The sequence below is a fragment of the Tympanuchus pallidicinctus genome, unplaced genomic scaffold (genome assembly GCF_026119805.1).
Source record: "Tympanuchus pallidicinctus isolate F22 unplaced genomic scaffold, pur_lepc_1.0 scaffold28, whole genome shotgun sequence".
Classification (NCBI taxonomy): Eukaryota; Metazoa; Chordata; class Aves; order Galliformes; family Phasianidae; genus Tympanuchus; species Tympanuchus pallidicinctus.
In genome coordinates, this window is record NW_026294745.1 from 3,551,504 (window position 1) to 3,575,729 (window position 24,226).

The 24,226-nt window shown below is 42.7% G+C and overlaps 1 protein-coding gene across 3 annotated transcripts in view; it reads left to right on the forward strand.

Moving 5' to 3' along the window:
• The window catches only part of TMEM132C (transmembrane protein 132C), a 180,207-nt gene extending 173,058 nt beyond the window's left edge, over positions 1–7,149 (forward strand). For all 3 annotated transcript variants that reach the window (XM_052690812.1, XM_052690813.1, XM_052690814.1), the window contains one exon: positions 3,920–7,149. In XM_052690812.1, the coding sequence (XP_052546772.1) occupies positions 3,920–5,119 (1,200 nt within the window). In that variant the 3' untranslated portion in view covers positions 5,120–7,149. The remainder of the gene's footprint in view (positions 1–3,919) is intronic.
• Positions 7,150–24,226: the final 17,077 nt, after the last annotated feature.

Genomic DNA, 24,226 nt, shown 5'->3' on the forward strand with positions numbered 1-24,226 from the left:
TAAGGGAATGCATGGTTTGAATTAAGATCTGAGTGTTGGCTGCTTTTCATTTCCACATCATAATGATCAAGCCCAATTTTTACTACACAAGCCACAGGCTTAAAAATAAATGCACATGTAATACTTTGATATTTCTTGGGAAACCCATTTCAGCATTCAAGTCCCCAGATGGAACTATCAGAGCTGGTCTAATAGAGGAAGCTGAGAACAGTGTTACCTTTTCTTTTATTATTATTATTTTTTGGGGGGGGGTGGGGAGGGGTGGTATTTTCTGCAGAGCTGTTCAGCTGTCCTTTTTTCCTTTGGTGTCTTGCCTCACTCCAAGACTATTGCAGCTGACACCAGAAGTTTAGGGCTTATTCACAGCTACTATTACATGTGCTTTGGTGAACGAAGGGCATTTGAAGAACTCTTGTCATGGGATGAGGTAAAATATATTGATAAGTCCTCTCATGCATGTTTCTAAGCATCAGTGTTCTCTAAAATACAATCAGTCCTAAATATCTTATTTCTCTAATTTTTGCCTGAAGAATACAAGGTATCATGCCCTGGTGTAAAGCTAACCCCAGATTTTTTGAGCAAGGATGCTTTGTAATCATAATCTTTCATGCCAAAAGGTTTCTGTGATGCCACAGATGGGCTCAGTGAAACACGATAAGATGCCAGACTTTCAAAGGATATTTGAGGCTTCCGAGGGCAAAAAAATCAGCAGTCTGGCTCCTAGATTTCCACAGGCAACTTGTGCAAGTCCCAGCTCTGCAGGACCCATTAGGTCTCTGTCTTATGTGCTTTCTGCCGAGCTTCCCAACCAGCTCTGCTTCCTGCATTCAGGTTGCCTTCTGGAGAGTGAGCCTGGTAGTTTTCCCTAGGTGGAACAGGCATAGCCAGCAAGCAGTGGTGTTTTTGGTTGACTCATACAGGGGGGGAGTTGGAACATTCCAGATCAGGCAATACGATCTTCTCAGTTTCCATTAATACCATGTCACATGAATATGTACCTGTCATATTCACTGTGATTTCCCCCTATTTTTATCCACCTAAGCATTATGTAGATAATAAAAGATAACAATACTAGTAGAAAGCAAAACTCAGGGCTATCCAAGAAGATTTATCAAGTGGCATCTTTGGACAGATAAACAGCAACATAGAAAAGGTGAGAAACTGCAGCAGATGAAGAAAAACTGTCACACTTGCTGATCTGCTGTGTAATTGTACTTAGAATGCAGGAGAATGGCAAAAGCACAAGAAAAAATATAGACAAAATATATCCTGATATAAATATTTTATGTGTTTAGGAAAATCATGGTATTTACAAATGGTTGTGGAAAGTAGTTTCTTCATCTCTTCTGTTTTGGATTGTGCTGTCATTAATGTGATCTAATATGCAGTATCTGACTCACTTCACATCATCACAGCCACCATATAAATCATCCTGCTCTCTAAGAGAGGCTGACACTAATGTGTAGCTGTGGTTCATTTGCTCACAGAGTACAACTGAGTGTTTGTGTGTGTGTGTGCATAAGTGAAAGGAAAAGTGGAGGGAAGAAAAACTGGAGAGAGAATCCCTCAGACTATTTGTTTATGCTTAATAATTAATGAATGCAAGTATTTGTCACTTCAGTCTTGAGGGCATCACATTGAGGGCAAGAGCTTTGCAGGTAAGAGGGCTCCCATCCATCTTCATCTGCTGATAGTAATTGGAGGTCCCTGTCAGAGATTCGGAGGGGATTTATTGATGCGGTACGTAGGATTTGCAGAAACAGCTCTTTGAAGGACATGGTACTAAATCATTTCTTTTTCTTTTTCTTTTTAGCTTTTCAGAATTTATAATCATTTGGGAAATTCACTTCCTTCCTTTGCCTTCAGCTTGCCTTTAACAATGTGAATGAGAGGAAATGATCTGTTGCTGAATGGAATATTGGGGCTGATGCAGTATATTTTGGCACGATTTGAGATTCCATCTCTCTTTCACTCTTTTTTCCCACCCTTCTAATTAACACCATCCATAGTATAAGCATGACAGTGTGTGTTGTGTTGTGTCGTGTCGTGAATAAATTGGTTCTTCCTATGAAAAAAATGGTCTTTTGGAAACAAAAAAACTCAGTACTGGAAAAAATAGCACCTAAGGTATTGCATACCGCTGATATTTGTAGTAAATCATGTGTGTCTGGAAATCTCATCTCATTTCTTTCTTCTCTACCCCTGCTTCATAAAATCAGGCATGCAGACTAATAAAGAAATAGTGGACAAAATAAAAGCTTTAATTTTGATTGCAGATTTCTTGCCATTTGGGCTGAAATTCTCCATGCTGGACACCTCCTCCTTTTTTAGGGTGAAGGAAGGCAATAGTGTAGTTGAATTACAAGTGGAAATGCATCTTTTTCTCCCTACACATATCCATAGAACTTTTATTTTTTAATTTTCCCATGGCTGAGTTTGCTCTGCTACAGATTTCTATGATGTATGTTTAAGCTGTGCCATCTAACTCTATGCTTCAGTCTTTTCAGCCATTTTAGGGTTGTTTCTCTAATGAAAGATCAGCTGTTTAAATTTCCTTACGCATTTTACCCTTAACAGCTCTTGAGCTACTTTGGCTCTGTTTCAGCTATTTGAAGCACATGTGAATCATTGAGAACTTTGCCTTCTTTCTTGTTGTGCCACAACTTATTTTCCTTCTTTCAGTCCCTCAGGAACTTGCTGATAGCACTTTGGAAATCATGTATTCAGTATAGTCCAACCTTCTGAGTAGCTAAATTCCCCTTGCTGTTTCCATTGAAAAGCTTTAAATTTAACTAGAAGAGTAGCAATTCCCTTTGTTTATAACCATAGCATAGCAAATTGTAACCAATTGGAAACCATATTGGGTTGTAAATTTGTATTATGCCTGGATGGTAACAGGGTGGCAATGTTTTTCCCCAGTGGTGATTTTCAGCCCAGTTGTTCTGATGTACCCATGTGTAAAGTTATTAGGCCCATCTGCAGTTTAAGTCTGGTGAAGAAAAGAACTTAGCTTTTGTGTGAAGCTGCACTCCAGCAATCTGCCTGCATGTCTGCTGGCTTAAGAGGCAGGACATAGAGCAAATGAAAAAATAAAGAAATCTCCTGCAAACAAAGCTACTGAGACATGGAGAAGTAAATATCTATATCATCTGGATTGGATTCAAATGGCAAACAGCTGACCTCTAGCTTTGTATTTTCTTCTAATGATGACTTCTAGCAGTGCTGCCTGCAGAGAACAAAGACAGTCCAATTAAATCCAAGCCATTTCTGTTAATATCATAGAGATCACACCAGAATCCTCATCCTCCTCTCCTTGACACAGAAATGCAGAAGAGCTTTTCACTATCTCAAGGATAAAGTATATTTCGATAGAACAGACCTGAAAAATGGAATTGTTCCATGGCTCTTTTTCTTTCAGGTGAATCTTCTGCTCAAACCATTGCCAAGATACCCAGATAGCTCTTTATTCCTGCAAAGATACTTATGCCTTGTTGGATTTGACAGCTTCCTGTGATACCTGTGCATGGGCGACATGAGGAAAACTTCTTATCTTCAAGTGCCTATAGTAATTTTTCTGTTTTGTCTTTTCCAGGTTTTGTATAACAGGAATGGCTTTCTTTGTGAATTATGTAAATTGTAACTCAGTAATGGATACTTTGGTATTGCGGGCATCTCACATGCATTATTTCATATGTTCTTTTGCAAAACACTTGCAGGAAGGGTAGCAGTGGAATGTCAGTGAAAAACGAGACCAGCCTTCTGCCCTGTCGGCTGAAGCCTGGTTTGCTCTAAGTGCAGTGCAGAGACTTTGTCTCCCATTTCCTCCAGCTTTCATTCAGAGCTGAGAGATCAGTGAGCGGCCGTGGGTTTAGCTGTTGTATTTGAGATCCTGTCTTTAACCATACCCCTCTCCTTTCAGGAAGCTGTGGTAAGCACCTGGATTCAGTTCAGTGACAGCTCTGTTACTCCGTTGGACATTTATGACTCTAAGGACTTCTCTCTTTCTGCTGTATCATTAGATGAAGCTGTTGTCTCGGTCCATCAGAATGCTGCCCTGAAATGGCCGGTTGTGGCAGCAGAAGGTGAAGGTCAGGGTACCTTAGTCAAGGTGGACATGATGATTTCTGAAGCCTGCCAGAAGTCTAAGAGGAAAAGTATCCTGGCTGTGGGGAATGGCAACATCAAAGTCAAGTTTGGCCAGAATGATGCAGACTCTGATACAGGTGGAGATTACGATGGTGAGGAGATTGAAAACCATGCCAGCGACCGCCGGCACAAAGCGCCTGACCAGGAGCGTTATGGCCAGGAGGGACGGTACTATGGTGGCTCTTCATCAGAGAGAGAGGAAAGCACCATCAGGAAAGTCAGCACCACAGCAAAATCTGTGATAAAAAATAAAGTGATTAAAAACAACAAGCTGGACGGTGGGAAACTCTCAGATGATAGCCAGCTGCAGAACATTCCTATAGACTTCACCAACTTCCCTGCTCAAGTAGATCTCCCAAAAGGCAACGCAGGCATGGAGGAAAATGATCTGGTGCAAACACCTCGGGGCCTTAGTGATCTGGAGATTGGGATGTATGCTCTGCTAGGGGTCTTCTGCCTGGCAATTCTGGTCTTCCTAATAAACTGTGCAACATTTGCACTTAAGTACCGTCACAAACAGGTTCTGGTGGAAGGACAGACCACTATGACCCATTCCCACGACTGGGTCTGGCTGGGAAATGAAGCAGAACTGCTGGAGAACACAGCAGATGCATTGCCTCAGCAGGATGAACACACAACTATTATTGACCGAGGGACGGGTTGTGAGGAGAGCAACCAGCTCCTCAACGGCAGTGCTCAGAAGAACATTCAGAGCCAGATTCACAGGAGCGCTGACTCAGGGGGGAAGCTCGTAAAGGAACAGAAATCCGAACCTTTACATTCGCCGACTTCGAAAAGGAAGCGGGTAAAATTCACAACATTCACCACCATCCCACCCGACGATGGTTGTCCGACTGTCAATTCAATCCTAAGTAGCAATGACGATGACATTAAGTGGGTGTGCCAGGATATGGACCTGGGGGACTCCAAAGAGATAAGAAACTACATGGAGAAACTCAAAGATAAAGTGTAGCTCCTTGCTGGGATTTTTTTTCTTTTTGGGAGAGGGGAAGAGGGGGTTTAACCACACCTTGATGCCTTCAGTTCTACAGTATATATTGGGACAGAAGAGGGGGTGGGAAAAGGATCCACAGGAGAAATTATGAGGCAGTATTTTACAATCAGGGAAAGAAAGTTGCCAAACTGTCTGTGGCTACGTGTATTTTTCTTCAGGTTTTTCACTTTGCTTTGCTTTCCCAAAAGCTTTTCATGGATTTAGGAATTGGGATATAAATAGCAGAAAGGAACAAGGAGACGGTGTGGCCAGTATAATGAACTGGGCAAGGTGAGGTGGTGAAAATATATATAATGGGTCACAGAAACAGTAATCATACTGATGTTTCAAAGTACCAAAAATATTCAGGAAAAAAAAAAAAGAATAAAAGATAAAGAGAATATAAGACCTTAAAAAGAATAAGCAAGAAGCAAAGAATGACTTGTTCATATTTCAATAGAACATCCCAGTTATGGACATATGACCCATAAGAAGACTTCATACTGTAACTCAGTCTGGTTCTTTCTCTTCATTTGAAGTGAAGATACGTCTTTGGCATTAAATATGAAGGAGAAAGAAATTACTTGCTATTTTTATTTTTACTTTTCTGTTTGTCTTCTAGATTGAAACAGTCATTTTTCCTGTTTGTATTTTTGTTCTAATTATCTTAAAATCAGGAAAAATTTCAGTGCAGGAAGTCTGCAGTGGACCAAGAATATTTTATTTCTAAGTTGGCTGTAAAAATCTCCTGTTACTTAAAGAATTCAGAGGACAAATATGGAACAGTTTTCATCTTGTGTCTCTTCTGAAAGCAAAAGCCTCAGTTGTTTCATTCTAGCTAGAAATATGTTCCATTTGGAAGAAATGTTCATTTTGATTTCAGGTTTGGGTTGTTTGTTTCATTATTTGTTTTACGTTTCCACAACCAAAGTTCCCATGTTTCACCTGGGGAAGAAGGTGCTGTTTTGCATTAGCACGTGGAAGTATCCACTGGTTTATTTTAAGTGTACCTGGAACAGAGACCATCACAGGCCAAATATATACAGTCTGGATTTCGGTGGTTTTTTTTTTCCAAGTTCATGAGTTCATGATTTCATTCTGTAAGTTTCTGTTCCTTTTATGTCACCGGCTCTCACTAAGCTTTGAGATTGGAAGAATGAACACGAGTTGTTCCCAGACTTGTATTTCCTTGTACTGAGATTGCTGTTCAGAGGGGGAGAAATGTTACTGAAGCAAGATCAAGGAATACCTAGAGCTCTGTGTTGAACTAAAAATATATATATATACTTATATTTTTGCCATTAAACCAGCTAAGATTGAATTTTTTAGACAGTACATCTGTTATTCTGTATTAAAAAAATAATACAAAACCAGTAATGAATCTGAAGGAAATACAAAATAGTTGATTAGTTGTATAAACTGGCAGAACTGCATTGACTCAGTGCCAGTTTACACCAGTGGAGACGCAGATCAAAAAACCTCTGACATCCCAAACCTGTGGTCACTCCAAGGAAGATGGTATATCCAGCCTTTTGGAAAGCAGTATTATGTCTTGACTGTCAGCTGGAAGCACTTGCATCGTCCTGTCTTTACTGATGTTTTGGTTTTTTTTTTTCTTTTAATTATTAACTCAATAGTTTGTTGTTAGGGGAGGTTTCTTTTGCTGTTGTTCCTTTGTTGTTTTTTGTTGTCATTTGTTTTTGTTGGTTGTTTTGTTTTGTTTTGTTTTTTTACTCAGACAAAATCAATCCTGCCACCCAGTAACATAGACGGACGTTTTAACACGATAAGCCTAGTATGCATTGTAGACTGAAAGAATGTAATATTTATTTATACATGTTATACAAATTGTAATTAAAATGCTTTACATGGCTTGACAAGCTAACTTCTCTTTTCTGAGGGGAGGGGGCTGTTTCTGTCATTTCTGTGTTGATGTACTGCATCCACTGCCTAACAGCTGAAACAAAATTTAAGCTGCTTTTGGAGGAGAGAATAGAGATGTATGAAAGATTTTCACTGTTCTGATCCTTCTTTTGTGAACTGCTTCCCTTTCCCACCCAACATGTGGTGATGATGATGGATGGCAGGAGAAGACAGCAGTCAGGCACAGTTCATGGCAGTGTCACTATTCATCTTGCTCATCTCCATGCCCACCATCAGCACGAACAAATCCAGGACTCTTGTTTCTGATGTGTGCAACTTTCGTGCAGCCCAGTCATGATTAATTACGTTGCTTCTCTGATTGATTCAGTAGGTTCAGATGGAAGCAAGTTTCGCTGAATCACAACTGACAAATACAAAGCACCCTGTGTCCCAAAGGACCCCAAGCTACTTCACAAGCTAAGCGCAGTGATGCATCAGCCACACCTCAGGGATCAGTATATCTTCCTGGGAAAATGCAAGTGCCTCTGAGGTGAAAAAGACATTTACAGTGCCGAGCTCCAAATACAACAGGAGTGGAACAAAAAAGATGTACGGAATTAAAATAGCTCACCGTGATATCACAGGCATACACAATGCAGTTGTTCAAAATGCATTTTTAAGAAGCTATTCATGTGCTGAGCAGCTCCTGTTACAGCATGAAGGATGGCATCTCCAATAAGCCAGTGCTTCCAAGCGCTCTCTGCGATACTGGTACAGCACTGGTGGAGAGGAAAGGAATGATGGTCATCTCTATTTCTACTCCGTGCACCCTATCTTTGCTTTTGTCAGCTGAGTCTATATAGGATCAGAAGAGAAAAGGATATCTCCATCCAACATAGCAAAAAGTTAGCTGCTGAGAGAAGATCTGTTGAGGAGAATTCATCTTAGTCTTCATAATGAAATGCATATGATTGTTATTTATATATATATATTCTTATATATATATATAAATCTCGCTATCTCACTGTATTGTCTAGGAAATGCCACAGTGAACAAAAACATTACTCCTAATTCACCTCTTCCTCTTCAAAACCTCAAAAATTTTTTTCAAGAAAGGAACTTCTCGTCATTGTAATTAAAAAAATGAAAAAATCAGTTTCCCATGAGAAACTGTTTTGCAATTCCTTCTCAAAAACAGTGATGTAAATTTTTGTTGAAAGTCTCATTCTTGTATGAATGGAACTCAGATTGAATTCAACATTCCCGAAGAGGAACAGAGCTCTTCTGTTAAGAATAGGAAAATTATAGCTTATTCATTATTTCAGTACTTGTTAAGATAATCATCGTTTCCTTTCCAGTTATTGACTGCATCTATAGCTCTCTGCTTGCTGTTCAGATTTAGAGCTAGACTGTTTGTTTGAAATAACTCCCCTTTGGAAAGAGCTTATATTTAATGCGTAGTCATGGTCATTATGTTATTGACCAACACAAACGATGCCTCCTTGGAAGCTAAATTTCACTGATGATTAGCCCTTGACAATTCTCAATGACAGTATTCTGCCATATATTTGCATTAGAAGATGTAATCTCATAGAGCCTCTCTGAAGCAGGTGGTTTCAGAGACGTTGCACACATACAGACCTTTGACTGCAGCCTATAGCACTGGGCTGGATGTCGGCCATTTACACACACACAGCATTTTGCAGACATTGAAAATTACCATGGATATTCATTACAATTCTGGTTTACTCTTTATCTTGTCTATGCTGTAATAATCATTTTTCAAGCTGACAATCAATCATGTACAGCTGCCCATGTGAGCACATGCATGGCAAATTTGAGAGGCTGAGACAGTCGGTGCAACCACCTTCCCCAGGCAAGCTGAAATGCAAACTGAATATCCCTGAAAGGACTTGAAATGCTTGTCTCTGGTGTTTCTTTTCACTAACACATGCCTGTTACTGATGTCTTTTAGTCCTTGAGTTACCAACTAATGAACTTCTGCTAATCTACACATTGGCAAAAAGTTGGAGATGAAAGACCAAGTGGAAGACACGTGACGTAACGCCCATCGTAATATGACATCTAATTATTATGAAAAAGAACAACTGCTCCAGGTTCTGTATATGTGATAACAATTGAAATGTGGTAAAGCCGTTCAGATGGGGCATGAGGTATTCAACAACAGGCCCACGTGGTGCAAGGCCTGTGCTGGTGGGGGTTGATGGCACTCAGGAAGTCTCTCCAGTCCAAAAATGCTGCTTCACATCCTTTTCGTAGGTTTGATGTGGTAAGGATTCCCAGCATTTCATGGAATGAAAAATAAGAGCAGCCCTCACTTATCCACATAGATGTACTGAATACGAGGAAACTCAGTAGGACGTAGAGTAAATGGTCATTAAACTTTTCTAAAATAATAATTTTTTTTTTTTCCCAAAGGGAGAAAAAAAGAGGCAGAAGGGCTGTGTTTCATGGTATTGTGGTTCTCTGTGTTCTTTGTAGGTCTCAAGGCCAGAAGAAGCCTAGAAGAGGCCACTGATTTTGACCCCGGTAACTCACAGCTGGCTAATCAGGAGCGTGTCTTCAAAATATCTAGCTCTTTACAAGGAAGAAGGGGTATATTTCAAGAGACAACTGAAAGAATTGAAAAAGAAAGAAAGAAATAACTTAGCTCTGCCTTCACGTTTAATTTTTGGAAGCTTCAGAACAAAGAGTTTCAGAGAAATTTTTCAATTTATCTTCCACTACCAAAAATACTGTCAAAATCCAATTCTTAACGACACTCTGTAAATGATAATCTCAGCTGGGAAGAAACCAGGCTGGGAAATATTTATCTGAGAAATTCACATTAGGTCAAATGCCAGGATTTACATTTCTTAAGCCTTGCTGTGCTGCAGTTACAAAGGCACTGCGATCAGGCACAGGAAGCCCCTCCGAACATCACTGTTGGCAGTGTGCCTCACTTTGCCAGATGAGGGAATCTGTAAGTGCCAGGGGTGCATGGTTGCAAAGATAACACTCTGCAAGGTACAATTTTCTGTCAAGGAGCCAAGATAGAAATTCATTAATAATAATTTTCACTTAGAAGAGAGTCTTTCATCTGAGAAGATCAATGACTTCCAATGTTGGTAAAGGGTAAAACTGCAAGCAGCTTGAAGAGGACCTGGTTTTTCAAACGAGACAGCACCCAGAGAGTATATTACTCCCTTTTTGAGGCCCAGAAACTCAGCTGCACCTGTGCAAGGCCTAGACTTGTCTGCCGCAGAGAAGTAATTAGTGAAATCACCTGGTGCAGTCAGTAACGAGGAATCCAGCTTGTTGAGGAAGAGAAGAGTACCTGGGTTGTTGCAGCTAAAGGGTGAGCACTGCTTGAAGGCTTCTGTAGGTGGGACTGGAAAGTTGTGCTGTTGGTGGGATGGCGTTAATGTTGTGAGAAGTGACTGTGGGACAGGAGAATGGTGGTTGTGGGCTGAGGAAATGGATGAAGGTGAGAGGAGAAATTCTTGGTTACTGGGAGGTTAGTTGCCAACACAAAGTAGACCTTGGTGAAAAGATCCTTCTTTCTTTGAGATTTTCTTATCACTGGGCTGTTTAGAGGGAAGGAGAAATCTTCCTTCTTGATTAGGTGTCCCAAACAGGGGAAAAGTGAGAAACTGTGCTGTTTCTGCTTTGCCCTTGGCAAGTCTTGTCCCCCCTGTCTACTTAAAGGGTGTCTTTGGAGTGACCTGTCTCAGTCTTGCATGTGTTTTACAAAGGTTTCTTCAGAAGAGCACCCAGGTGGTAGGTGATTGCATAGCACCTGAGGGCTCCAGTTATCAGGACTTGGGGATGGGCTGAGTGCCAATTCATGGGGCTATAAGCATGTGACATGTAACACATCTTCCATGGAAATTCTGAATCATTTCTATGAAGTGTTTTGTTTATCATTTGTTTTCTGAAATGCACGCACAGAAACACCTGAGAAAGGAAAGTCAAGGTGAATCTTCTTAAGTCAGATGCTGGTTCCTGAACTTTTCTGGTATAGCTCAACTGTAGTGCAAAAGATTCCGATGGAAAGTGCGTGTTCCTTCAATCAGTGAGCGTGCTGACTTGCCCTCAGCTTCAGGAAATGCTTTGATGTTGGTTTAACCTGGAAAAGGATCTCATGGTCAGTTCACAGTGCTGTGCCCTCCTTTCTGGGATAGCAGTAGGATAGTGACACTCAACTCTTGCACATATATTCATTTTCCTTCCTCCTTGGCAAGGAAGGAAAGTAGCCATAGCAGCCAGAAGACTGTTCTGTTTTGAAATGCTCCTAAATTGGATTTCAATGTTTAAAAATAAGCTGTCAGCAAAATGCAACAACAGACACACATTATGATGCAAATTAGCAAATAACTCTCCCTCCTGATTACTTATTACTCATTGTTATGTGGGGCAGGAGCAGCACAGCAGCTACTGGAGCATCCAATCTGACAGTTGATACTAACATATAAGGAACTGCATGGTGAACAGCACTGCTGGTAAGGGTTGATTCTGTGATGGCTCATTATTTTGAGGCAGTCCACAGCTAAATGTTTTCTTAGGGGAGATTTTTGGTTCCCAGACAGAACTGCACTGTGTGTGAGGCTCTAGCTCAGCTACACTGTGGGCAGAAAGCCCCAGTCTGAACACACAGTTGCCCAAAACACTGTGTAGCTAATAATTATCACTTCAGTGCCATTTAGCAGCAATTGCTATAGGAACAGAGTTATTCAGGGACTCCTCTCTAGTTATGATGACACTATAGATCTTACAAAACTGAGTTGAGGTTACCGTAATGATGAGGCTCTATTAATTTAATATGATAACGCTACAGGGTTTTTCTTGTGGATTGTCTGAAAAGATTAATATTTTTTTAACAGAAACAATTTGGCAAATCAAGTCACCAGTTCCCATTCTTTCACTCCACCCCTGCATTTTGGGATCTGCCATTTACTTTTTCCATCATGCCCCTAGGTTCGTCATACCACATCCATCATGTGGCATGAGCTTTACACACACGTTCTTGGAGCACCTCAAAGAAATATTCTCTGCTTTGCAGGGAAGTGTTTTACTCTTTTTAAAGTCTACCATTACAAAAACAAAATGCAAGATGGTATCGAGGGAAGAGAGAAGTGAGTGTGTTGGGAAACTGACAGCTTTGGGGCTTTTTGGATATGCACCATGTAGAAAAAAATTGGGAGTTTCCCCCAGACATGCAGCAGGAGGGTTTTATTCTCAACTGGAAAAAAAAGAACAAAAATCCTGTAATAAATCCAGGCATATTTCTCATACAGGAGCACTGTTCTCCATGACCTGTGTCAACCAAACCTCTGCAATGAGATTTGTAGACTTCTACTTTCCATCAGGTAGTACTGTTGGCACCCAGGTAGCTGTAGTCAATGTACTTGAGTGAGGATTTCTCTGCAAGGAAACTGAGGGAACCTGAATGTCTGCTCTCTTACCTTGTCTCCCATGAGGCTGTCCTGCTTCTTGCCCTATGATAAAAGCTGTTGGACATGGATGATACAGCCTGGTGGGGGCCTAACAGCTGTGGCTGAAGGAAAGATTCCTAGGCTGTGCTAATGAGATAAGCAGCTCAGCTCAGGTAGGAAGAAAATGTTTCTGTAAGAATTAAGAGTGTGGCACTCTGTGGAAGTGGACGGAATGAATTATCAGCTGTGATAAAGAGGGACTGTGAGTGATTGCTATGGTTCACAGCAATGAATGGTTATGAAGTGTAGCATTTCCCAATGTGTTTTGCAGAGCCTTGTGTCTATGTGAGTCTCTGAGTACAGACCTCCTGTAATACAGGTTTTCAGAGAGCCTTCTGTGTTTCAGATTCCTTCCTGGCAGTCCTTGGAGTAGCGTCATCTGGCTGTGAACTAATTGCTGTAGTAGGGATTGTATTTATTTAGCTTTTAGCTATAAAAGGAGCAGATCAAAACGCATCTGTTTTGTTTAGAAAAGGCTGAAGACATTGCTTTTAGGCTTTTTTTCTTCTTCAAATCTTTTTTCCGTTCCCTCCAGCAGGAGCCATTTGGGCTGAAAAGATCAGTCTAGTTAAACTGAGGTGGCAGCAGGATTAAAGCTGAAGCTGTCAGTGCCATTCTGTTCACATTCCGCAGGTGTGGGCACACCCCTCAATTTTTCAATGACCAGGGCATTGCCATGTAGGCTCTTCCTGATACTGCAAGACAGGGGCAGTGACATGGGAACTGCATCTCCAGGGCTAGAACAGCTACACCGTACTTACGTATTCCTGCAGTTGTCTTGTCCCTGGGTAGGTTGGCACACATTGCACAGATACATACAGCAGGCTATGCCCCCGTTGCACAAGATGCAGAGGCATGCAGAGGAAGGAAATATGAAAGGGCAGAAGGAGGAGAGAAGGGCTGTCTGTCTTCCCAGCTTTTGTTATGCCTTATTTCAGTTCAATAGTTTTAATACCCAAGTTTAAATTGCCCTTAGCTCTGGGTTTGTGAACCAGGTTACGGTTTGATAAAATATCCAGTCCTACGTACTTACAGATCTTATTAAAAAGGCCAGCAAATAAATATAAAATGAAGCAGGCACATTACTAATCTGGTACAATTTCACTAAACTACCAGAATGGAATAATGCTGCAATCAAACATAGCCTGTGATTAAAACTGAATCTATAAATCAGTGGATTCATATTAACAATTCACCAAATTAAACCAGCAGGTAATCAAATTCAATGATAGGGTTGATGCTAAGAGGAATTGCTCTGTGCTGGTCTCATTGGAAAAACATATGGAGGAGCCAAGTCCTTTCAGCTGATGATATAAAGCAGTGCTTCGGCCAACAGAACCCTTCTGCTGGTGAAGGGCATAAGCATGTGGGCTGTAGGTGCAGATGGGACGTTAAATTAAACCCTTCCCAGGGATGTACCTCAGTGCAGACAAATGCAGAAAGCTGATTTGCATGTACATGGTGTATATAAATACCAGCATCAGCAGCAAATGCGTGGCTCAGTCAGGTCTCGTTCTCCTTTCTTTTGATGACACTGAATATTCCAGCCAGATCTGGAGGCAGGGATTGAGCCGTGTGCCATTCTGTTTCTCTTTAGAACTCCCTGTTTTTTAAGAAAGGGGAAATATTCACATCTTGGTGTTTGCTTTAAGGATGTTACTACTGAACATACAAATGTCTACCTCTGATACAGGCAGAAAGAGCATACAAGGGAGGGAAGAGAGCTGCTCATCATATTGCTGTAGTGTCTCTGCCTCTTGAAGTTATCACCACGACACTTGGGGAAATTTGGGCAGAGTCAGGCTAGCTATTTCTCACCTCTCTTCATCAGCACCAGCATCCCTGTGAAGCAGTGTCCTGCACTGCCAGCATGATCCTTTGTGGCACTGAGAAGGCGATAGCAAAGGACGTTTTTACCTAGGCAAACCTGCTCTGTTAGCAGTAAGCTTTCTGTCAGAAATAGGCTGGTACCAACATGAGGGCAGGGAGGGAGAGGCTGGGAAGCTTGATGTCAGCCTTTGAGCTGAGATAATGGACATAAAAATCTTCATATGCTGAGAAATCACTTTAAGAAAAAGTATTAACTTAATTAGCCCATTTGTCTCTTTTCTCATCACTTGTCGTTCTAGTAACAGTTATTTCCTGCCTTAGATTAAAAAAAACAATGTAGGTAATGCTATAGCTTGGGTTTTGGGGTCGTTAGTAGTGTCACCCTTTAGAATAACATCTCTGCAGATGTGTGCTGCACATGGACCATGGAATCCCACTGCACTGAGCTGGCAGAGTGAACACCAAATCCTGAAAGGGATCTATAGCCCTTTGGTGGGAAGGGCAAAATAAGGCAACCAAAAATAATCATGAATTTCAGCCCAGAGCCTTTATTGGAAAGCTGGAATTCACTTACGGGTAATGCAGGAATTGATCCTTGGGAACAAATTGTGTGACCTCACACAAAGAAGTGCAACTGTGTGTTTAAACAACGATGGATGGCTGAGCAAGGGCTCATTGCAAGCCAGGTTCTGTAAGGCCTGCAGATATGCCTGCTAGCAATTTCCCACCAGAGCCTCATCACCTAATTAGACACGTTTGATCAGTTCAGTCCCATGCACGTTGCTGATCTGCTGGAATTATGAACTCCCGAATCTCCCTCAGCTGTTAGTGACTTTGGTTAAAAATGCAATGTGAAAGCTCCTGCAGACCCTCAGTGCAGAGCTGTAGGAACTGAGACCCTTCAGCCTGGGGCGTTTGGTCAAAATGTGGGTGTTAGGAGTGCTGCTGAGCACTGAAGAGTGCTGGTAAGTGCCTAGGTCCTTTGTTTTAAATGAGAACTTGATGTTCTTGGATTCAAGGATGTGATCTAGTGGAAAACAGTTAAAATCATGCCAAGTACTGAGTTCTGAGTCAGTAAAATCCAGCTCCGGAAAATCCAGGTCACATAGCTCTTCATCTAGGAGAAATATTAGCAATTACCTGGCAGAAAATCTTCAAGCTGAAAGAGCAGGGCTCATTTGGCATTGTGGAGTGCCCCCCAGGACTCGGCACTGCCTGCCCTGGGCTTTTCCATCCAGAGCTTTCATCTTTATGATGTTTATGAAGAAATACTCTAATGCACCTATCTTGAGAAAAAGATAGCTCTAAAATTTCAAGGTTAATTAAAACCACGATGGCAGTGGGGAAGTGGTATAATCCTGAATAGTCCAATGATACTTCTTGGGTGCTGACTGGGCGTAGTGAAACTACCAAGTTCTCACCCAGGCAGAAATTCTTCCTAAGGTTGTTAGACGTGGTCAGCTGCTGAAGTGTTGCTGTCGTTGGTGAAGTAAGAGAGCTCTACGTTCAATCGCAGGCATGCAGTGCGATTTGCCAGAAGATGGCACTCGTATCTCAGAGTCCTCTCTGCTCGATCCTCATCTACTGGGTAGCAATGAATGCACACGCAGAGCCAGAGCTCTGATTGTGTGGAATTCCATATAACCAATGCAGCATGGGTTTGGTAAAGAGCTGTGTCCTTATGCCTAAAAGCGTTCTATCATGCAGGAAAAATAGTTTTGTTTTTTGTTGTTTTGTTTTTTAATTACAAATCAGAAGTTGTTGCTGAAACATATTTGATGTTGGTGACTTTCAGGCTCTGTTGAGAGACGCTGGGGTTTGTAATGTAATTTTGGCATTGCTGGGTATCCCTTGGGAATAGGAATTGCCCTCTGAGTAGCACAGCAATGCATGAATGTGCATGAAAAATGAAACAGAATTTAGAGAAGGCATAAAATTCATGTCTACAAATACAGATGTGGTGTCATCAGTCTTGCTGAACCTTGAATGTAGCAGATGTAGTAGCTACAGGAGAAGGATTAAATGTGTGAAAGAGCTGAGTGGTTTTCTGAAGGAGTAACGGTTTAAAAATTAAGATGAGAAGTGGTAATTGTGACTGGGAAAGGTTTGTAGCTAGGTTGCAGATAGATGCTCCTGTTGGTTGTTTTTTTCTTACTGCTTTCACAAACAGAAAAGTAATTTGAAGGGAGACAAACACTTGTAAAATTATTTTTCTACTTACTGTATTCCTGCTCAGTGTAAATATCAGAAAAGCCAATGTTGTTACTGATCTCTACAGATGCCAGTACTTCTCTGGCTATGGACTGGAGCACTTGTGTACCTGCTTCATATGCATTATATGCTGCTTCTTGGAAGTGGTTCTTCATTGTTTTCAATAGAATAAATAAGGTAAAGGTGGGAGCTGGACTCTGCTGGCCAGGCTGTGTTGCATGAGCAAAGTGAGCTGCTGTGTTCCAGGGAGTGAGAAGATCTGAAAAAGTGGCAGATTAGAACCAGGGACAGAACAAACGTAAGGGAAATACCACGACCTTTTCAGGAAGACTGAATTTTGATCGGTCTTCTGAAGTTTGATTGCTGCTTTTCATGCCTCTCAAATTGTTTCCTCTTTGTGATTTCATGCATGCCCATCACTTGATCTGACCCAGCTGCAAGGGTGTCTTCTGTTTTTTTTCTGATCTGAATAATTTTAGACGTTATTTTTCTTCAATTAAAACCTTCTAGGATTTGTCTTTTAAATACAGATGTTGGCTGAAAAAATTTGGGTAGAACTCCCAGTGTTGTCAACACTGTCTGCAGCCTCTGACACATCCCCTAGGAGTGCTGCCTTTGCCTTCCAGTGACAGTTCCTGTGATGCTCAGTCAGCTTTTGAAGCTCATTATGCCACTCAATCTCCTATTCCGGCTCTTTAGTTTTTATCTTGTCCAGTGCATCTCATGGGACTTTTCCCAGGCCCTCGTTATAGGCAGGGTTACTCAGCCAGTGCCTGTAGATAATGGAACACGAAGGCTGGGACCTGAGCGCTGATACATTTGTCTTGCTCCTTCTTGACAGGCTCTGTTCAATTGCCCTTGTCACTGTGTTGGCCTCCTCTGCGCACCTCTGCCCTGGACACTGCCTATAATCACCTTCACACGGGGCTGTAACCCTCCAGCTCTGTGTTCAGAAGGTTTGCAGTGCTGTAAGTGAAGCCTGTCTGCTTCCTCTCGTGCCCCATTATGTGCACGTTTAACTTGACTGAGCATTGCATACACTGCAGTGCATACAGAAGGAAGTCTTTGTTCCAGGAGAAAGCTGTGTATCAGTGTAAGAGATGAGGTAATAATGTGATTGAGGTGTTCACACAGGGGAAAAAAAAACAAAACAGTGCAGTTCAGAAACATCTTAAAATTCCATTTTTTTCCCAGAAACATTTTAGAAGTCTTGGTCTGTCTTTATGGTTGAATGCCAGGTGTTTCCTGAGTATGGTTTAAATCACTCTTCCAAGAAGAAATCAGTCCTATCTCTCCAGTGCTTCCAGATTTTACATGGAAATCTTAGAAAGATTTCCTTCCAGCTTGAGGGCTGTTACAACTGCAGATCTGCTTTGTGTCATTTGGTGTTTGGTGGGACAGTCTCACATATGACTCACATGGCAGTATGCTATCATTTATTTAACCAGGTAATGATTTTTATCCTTAGGTACCAAAGTTCTCTATAATCTTCTCTGCTCAGGCTATCCAAGGGAAGCCTGACCCTCAAAATACATTAGCATAGGTTGGTTCCCTCTTCCCCACTCATAGAAGCTGGAAACTGCAAAACAAAGCAGCAAAGCACTGTAATGTGGAGACAGAAAGGGAAAAGCAAAATCCTTGGAGCTCCCTGACTCAGGGCCTTCTGTGACTGAAGGCTTTGCTCTGCAGTTCATTGCCATGATTCTGTGTATGCACATGCTATACTGGTTTTGTTTCTCTACATGCTGTAAACAGCTACTGAACAACAACAACAACAAAAAAGTAAGAGAATATTGGCAGGTTTTATCCATAAAGAAACATCTTTATGGATAAAATCCATGGTGGTGCTGAGCATTTTGGTATTTGCTTAATTGTTGTGCAAGTGCTTTCTGAAAAGAACCATCTTAAGATACCATCTTAAATCATTTTGGTGCATTAGGTAATACAAGTAAAACAATGGCTTGTCTAAAGGTAAATTCTCCTTGATGAAGTTTTGTGATAAGTGCCTTCTTGATTCTGCTTTGGAATCCACGTTCCAATCACGTTCAGAAGTGTTTCTGAATGAAGAGAAGCGTTCCTTAGCCACTCCTTGTATAAAATAAAAGCTGGGGAAATTCTGGGGATTTCAAAGATCTTTAATGCGTAGCAAGACAGCATATTTCTAGAGAGATACCAGTGCAGTAGGCAAAGGCTTTGTGGTCTGTTCTACTTTTATTGCTCTACCTGCCTGTGTTTCACTACTTTTTGTTTTGGACCTCAGGCATCTCCTATGGCTCCAGCAGTGGATTTAACCTGCAGAGCCCTGGAGCAGCACTGGTTTGTGCTGTGCCAGCTCCCCTGATAAGTTGGGAAGGAAGCTGAGGGTGTGCATGGGAGGGAACCTTTCCTCAGAGGTTCTGCAGAGACAGGAAAGCTTGAGGGGAGGCAGGCAGCTCCCCTGCTGTTCCTCATCACAAAATGAGGCTCAGAGGAGTGGAAAAGGATTTTGATCATGTTCTCCTCTTCTGCAGGGTTGAAGGGTCTTTTAACAGGTTTGTAGGTGTTAGTGAAAGTCACTTCCTGATGGCTTTGGGAAGAACTTGAACCTCACTGTGAAGCCTTAAGCACAGGGCTGTCATCTTCAGAGGGAAATGGGTACCACGGAAGGCAGCTGGGGGCAGGGGCCTGCCCTCTCTGAACCTGCTTCAGTTTTGCCTCATAATGTATGCTGAAGAGTGTCAGTGTAGCCTTTAGCCAGGCTATAATGCAGAAGCTTTGTAATTAAGCAGGATACATCCCCTGGTAGAAGGCTGTCACACTGCCTGGCAATGGAGCAGCTGTGTGCATGAAGCGTGGGGCTGAGGGAGGTGTTAAATGCTGGGTGTTGGGTGCTTTAAAGCACCATAGAAGTTCACTGAATGACTTGAAGAGCTGACTGTTTGCCCTTTGCAAAATGAAGAGAAACTGGGGCGGGGCTATGAGGTGATTTTTCACAAGGAGGGGATGGGCAAGAGCAGCTCTGTTGCACAGGATATACCCAGCCCCATGCCATCTTTGTATGCCTCTCGCTGCCAAAATGTGCGTGAGTTCTTCTTGCTGGCTTAGAGCAAGCTGACTGCAGGCTGTAGGAACCTTCCCCTCCGCACCTGAGCCTCCCCAGGAAGCTGCTGCCACAGCAGTTCTGCTGTCAGAGACCTCACTGCCATATAGCTGGCACGTCTGTCTGTGTGTATGCACATCTGACATGGATGATGATCAGGCCCTGCAGGGACAGCCTCATCTCTCTGATCCAAAGCATCAGCTCATCTGCATACGTCACCACCAGCAGTGCATGGGTATTAATGAAATTCAGACACACACAATGATTACTGTTGGTTATGTCAAGAAAACTTAAATGGTTTTCCCTCTTTGCTAATCATATGAGACAGACTTATGAAATAAGTTATGCTGTTTTCCCAGGCCTGGAAGTTTGTGGCTAACAGCTGCTGTTTCAGAGTGATTTGCCTTGGCTGGAGGAAAACAAAGGCAGAGAAATGGAAAGTGATTTGTGGAGTGTCTCGGTGGAGGTTTGTCAGATGGGGCTGCCTGGATCCTGGTGATGAACGCAGGGCACTTGCTGCTTTGTGACTGTGAGAAGTTTGTGTGCTGTTAAGTTCAGCTCCTGCTGCAGGCAGAGCACCCCATGCTTCCTCAGAGCAGCGTTGGATGCGCAGAGAGTTAAATCACAAGGCTTTGGGTTCAGGGGAAGCCCTGACTGGCAGGAGATGGAAAGCAGGTGGTGCAGCTTGCAGGGCTGCCTGGTGCTGCTCAGGAAGGGCAGCTCCCCTCAGCGCCATGAAGTGCTTAAGAAAATGCAAATTACAACAACATGAGGAGTAAGAACTTCCAGGGCCTTCTGTTAAACAACCTCTGCACCCCAAAAAACTCCTCCTTCCCCACGGCAGCTCTTCTCTGTTTCCCAGGGATGAGTGCTCCTTTCTCGGAGCTGCTCCTTCCACTCACTTCCCTGGAGGAGCTCTGCTCACTCCTCCTGCTCTGCCCCTCAACTCCATTAGGCAACAACGAGCTGTGCAGGCACTCGAGTTGGTGATGCTCAAATCATTTCAGTGGTGAATGTGTTCCTGCACACAAGGCTTGTTGCCATCAAAGCTTCTTGTAAACTGTCCCAGTAATTACAGCTCTTTACAGCTGAGAGATTTCTGCTTGACATTCTGATGGCCTTCCGAACTAGGAAGAAAATAACTGCTAAAAAGCTGTTTTCTAGAGCTCCCCTATAAGCTTCTCTAATATCAGTTTTGTTTTTCCCAGTCACTGAATTGAGTGGGCAGCTGGCTGGAGAAGGGGGATTCATTTGGGCACAGTCACAGCCTGCTTTGTCCTCCCCACCTCCTTCCCACACCTCTGCCAGAAGTTCAGCACTGTTTTCACCTCTTTCAATGTGAAAGGAACTATTAAGCTTGACAAAAACTGCCTCTTATTTAAGCTAACACCATTCCTAAGCACAGCCTGTTTAGATACGGACTTTTATTCTCTATGCCACGCTTTACACAGTATTAGATGACTATTTTTTAACTCTATCTGGTGGCTTTTCAGAAGAGGTATCAACTGTCTGCTCAGAGGTTGCTTTACATGGTGTGAGCAGGCAGACTGCTCTCTTCTGCAAGAGCCTTGGTGTTCTGTTTGTTTCTTAAGTGAAGGTAGGTTCACCCTTTTGCTTAAAAAGGAATAACTGAAATCTTGTGACTTGGTGATGGGGAAAGGCACCCAAAAGCTCCTGATGAGCAGCTCAAGCTGTTATGGAGGTTCCCCTTTTGTTCCTGCAGCAGCAGTGCAGTCAGCCAAGTGGAGGCTGAGCTCTCAGTCCCAAACTCTTCCCCATAAGAGAAGAACTCAGCAAGGTGACAGCAGGGCAGGGGCTCTCCGTGCTGCTCTGTGCCTCCCTGATAAATAGCGCACTGCAGTTCCAAGAGCTGTCAAGCAAGCACCTCTCACCTCCATTAAAAATCAGTGCTTAAGTCAGGCTTCCTGCACTCAGTGTTCCTGAGCTTATTTGGTATTCAAGGATGCAAAGAGGAACATAAATAATTTGATATTCATACTGACAACTCTCGGCGCTGCCATAGCCCCGATTTCAACAATGTAATGGACAGTATGTTATCTCATAATGTGTTCTGAGATCAGAGCTGATTTAAAGGTTATTCATCCTGGGAGGAATTATGCTATAATTGAATTTATCTTGCATTTATCTATTCAAAGGAACATAACTGCGGTTTAGGGGAGAAAAATACATCAAGAAGCTAAATTTTTATTATCAGTTTGTATAAAAGATACAAATAATTCCACCTCCCTTCCTCCACTCGATAGTATTATTTGCTGCGTGCTGAAGTCCAGGGTGGAAAATAGAGACTTCTGGCTGATAGATCTCTACCTTCAGCCCAAAGGGTGGCTAAAGTAATACTGAGGAGAAGCAGGAAAGAGCAGGGAATGATCAGGCTTGTGTAAAATTAATGAGCAAGTAACTGTATGGGGTTCAAGGGAAATCTTCAGCTGTGAGGCATGGAACAGAGCAATAGTATCCACAGGTTGTGAGATGGGAGCTTTGAACTGCTGGAGCTGTGTTCCCACAGTGCTCAGAGCTGGGCTGGGGTTCTCCTGCTTGTGAGTCCTGGTGTGTGGCTGTGCAGGCAGGGGAAGGTTCTATGTGGGTATGCCCTGACCTGGCAGGGCTTTTGTAGGCTGTTTCTGCACCCATGGACGTGAGCCTTTTAGAGCACAAAGAGACAATGCTGAAAAATATTGCAGAAGAATTAGGCATCAATTCTGTGACAGGATTATCTCAGAAAGCTGTGTATTTTTAAAGGAAAGATTGCCTAGAGCTGACAAAAATGCTCCTGAATGTGGGTTTCTTTATATCTTGCTTTACTTGCCCAAATACTGCTATTCTGATAAAGGGAAAAGAATTAATTTACCTCTGAGATAACAAATTTTATGCTGAATTTCCGCCAGAAAACAGCTGAGACATTATAGCCCCCAAACCAGGCTTTAAATAGAAATGATAAGTTCCTATAAAGCTGCCACTAGCACTGTTCTAACAATGGGAGAGTTGTTTCCCCATTCACTTTCCCATTCCTTATTATTTATCTTCCTGTTCTCTGTCATCCATTTCACCTCTCATACTGCTCATTATGTTAGAGGGAAGGATTCCAGCATTACCTTCAAGAGCAGCAGAACTTCATGTTTTCCTTCATAACTCAGCTATCAACAAAGCTATTCTGAAAGATGTGGACCCGTGCTTGCTCTCCTCTCCCCCCAAGCTCCCTGGAACCTGATTTTGTGCAGCCTGCTCAGCGCAGTGCTCCTTTTTGTCCTGCTGAGGTTCTGCACTGACTGTGGGATAACACCATTTTTAAAGAGCTGCACTCCAGCGTAATATTTACTCTCTGCTAGACAGCTTCCAAAGCCTGAAGAGACTGCACAAGCCAGGCTGTTATTTTAGTGGTACTTGAGCTCAGTCAATATTTGGACAGTGCTGAGGAAGAAACCTGCAGACTGGGCACTGCCTGCCCGTACTGCAGGCCTGTGCTCCGCACTGAGGGATGCTCCCTGGTGGGGTCTTTACCTTCATTAAATCAGCCACTACGAAAATGAAGTGTTCTCAAAACAGCCCTGCTCTGGGAGGCTTTCAGCTCCTCAGAGGTAATAAGAAAGCAAATAGAGCGCAGAGTAGCTGGCAATCCCATGTGCAGCATTCCCTCCTTCAGGGCTGAGCCCTGCTGCCTGCTTGGAGCTGCTCTGCCCTGCTAGTAGGTGCTGTCCCAGTGTTCAGGTCCTCCCCTCTGCTTCTGAGCTGTGTCCCTTGCAGAGCAAAGAGCAGCAAAGGGTAGGTCCTAAGGCAGGAGGGCTCTCCCTGTTCCCTGGGGGATGGCAGGAATGGGAAGGTGCCCATCTCAGCCCTCCTGGAGGGAGCAACAGGGATCCTCAGCTTTACACAGATGTCCCCAATCAGTGTGCAAGGGGAGTGTATTTAGGTGAAGTCCAGGCTTCATTTTAACAACTGTGGGGAGAAACGAGCTCATCTGTCTTTTTTACTGTGTGCATAGGATCATTGGAAAGTGCTGGGAAACTGAGAGTTAACAAACACTGTGCCTCTCTTGGAGCTCAATAGTCCCCCAGCCTTTATTTTTTACAAAATACCTTCTTGATATTATTCAATAAAACAGCTTTCCATCTTAATGCATCAATGCTTTTGGGTGACCATAAGCTCTGAAAACGCACTCCAAGCACAGATGATTTTTAATATTTTAATACATGAATTTTCATGTCTTGGTTCCGTGAGGTTTTGCCTTGTCTGTGTCCCTGCAGGTGACAGCAGCACTCAGCTTTGCTTCATGGCTCTCACACCTGCACGTGCAGCACTGTATGGCACAGCTGACAAGCAAGAAATAGAGAAGCAAATACATTGACTGATGCAGAGTAGAGCTGGAAAATCAATCTGATGGAAAACAAAAGGAGAATATTTCTTGGTATAATAAAATTTGCTAGTGGCTAAGCAGTTATCACCTCAGCTGCCCTGGGGGGAAACGGAGTTTGATTTCCCAGCTGGAAAATTTCACTAACTTCGCTAGTGAAGGGTTAGATGGAAACAATTTTAGGGGGGCCGAGAAGGATGGAAACGCTTCAAACATTCTCCTTGAAACATTTCCCTTAG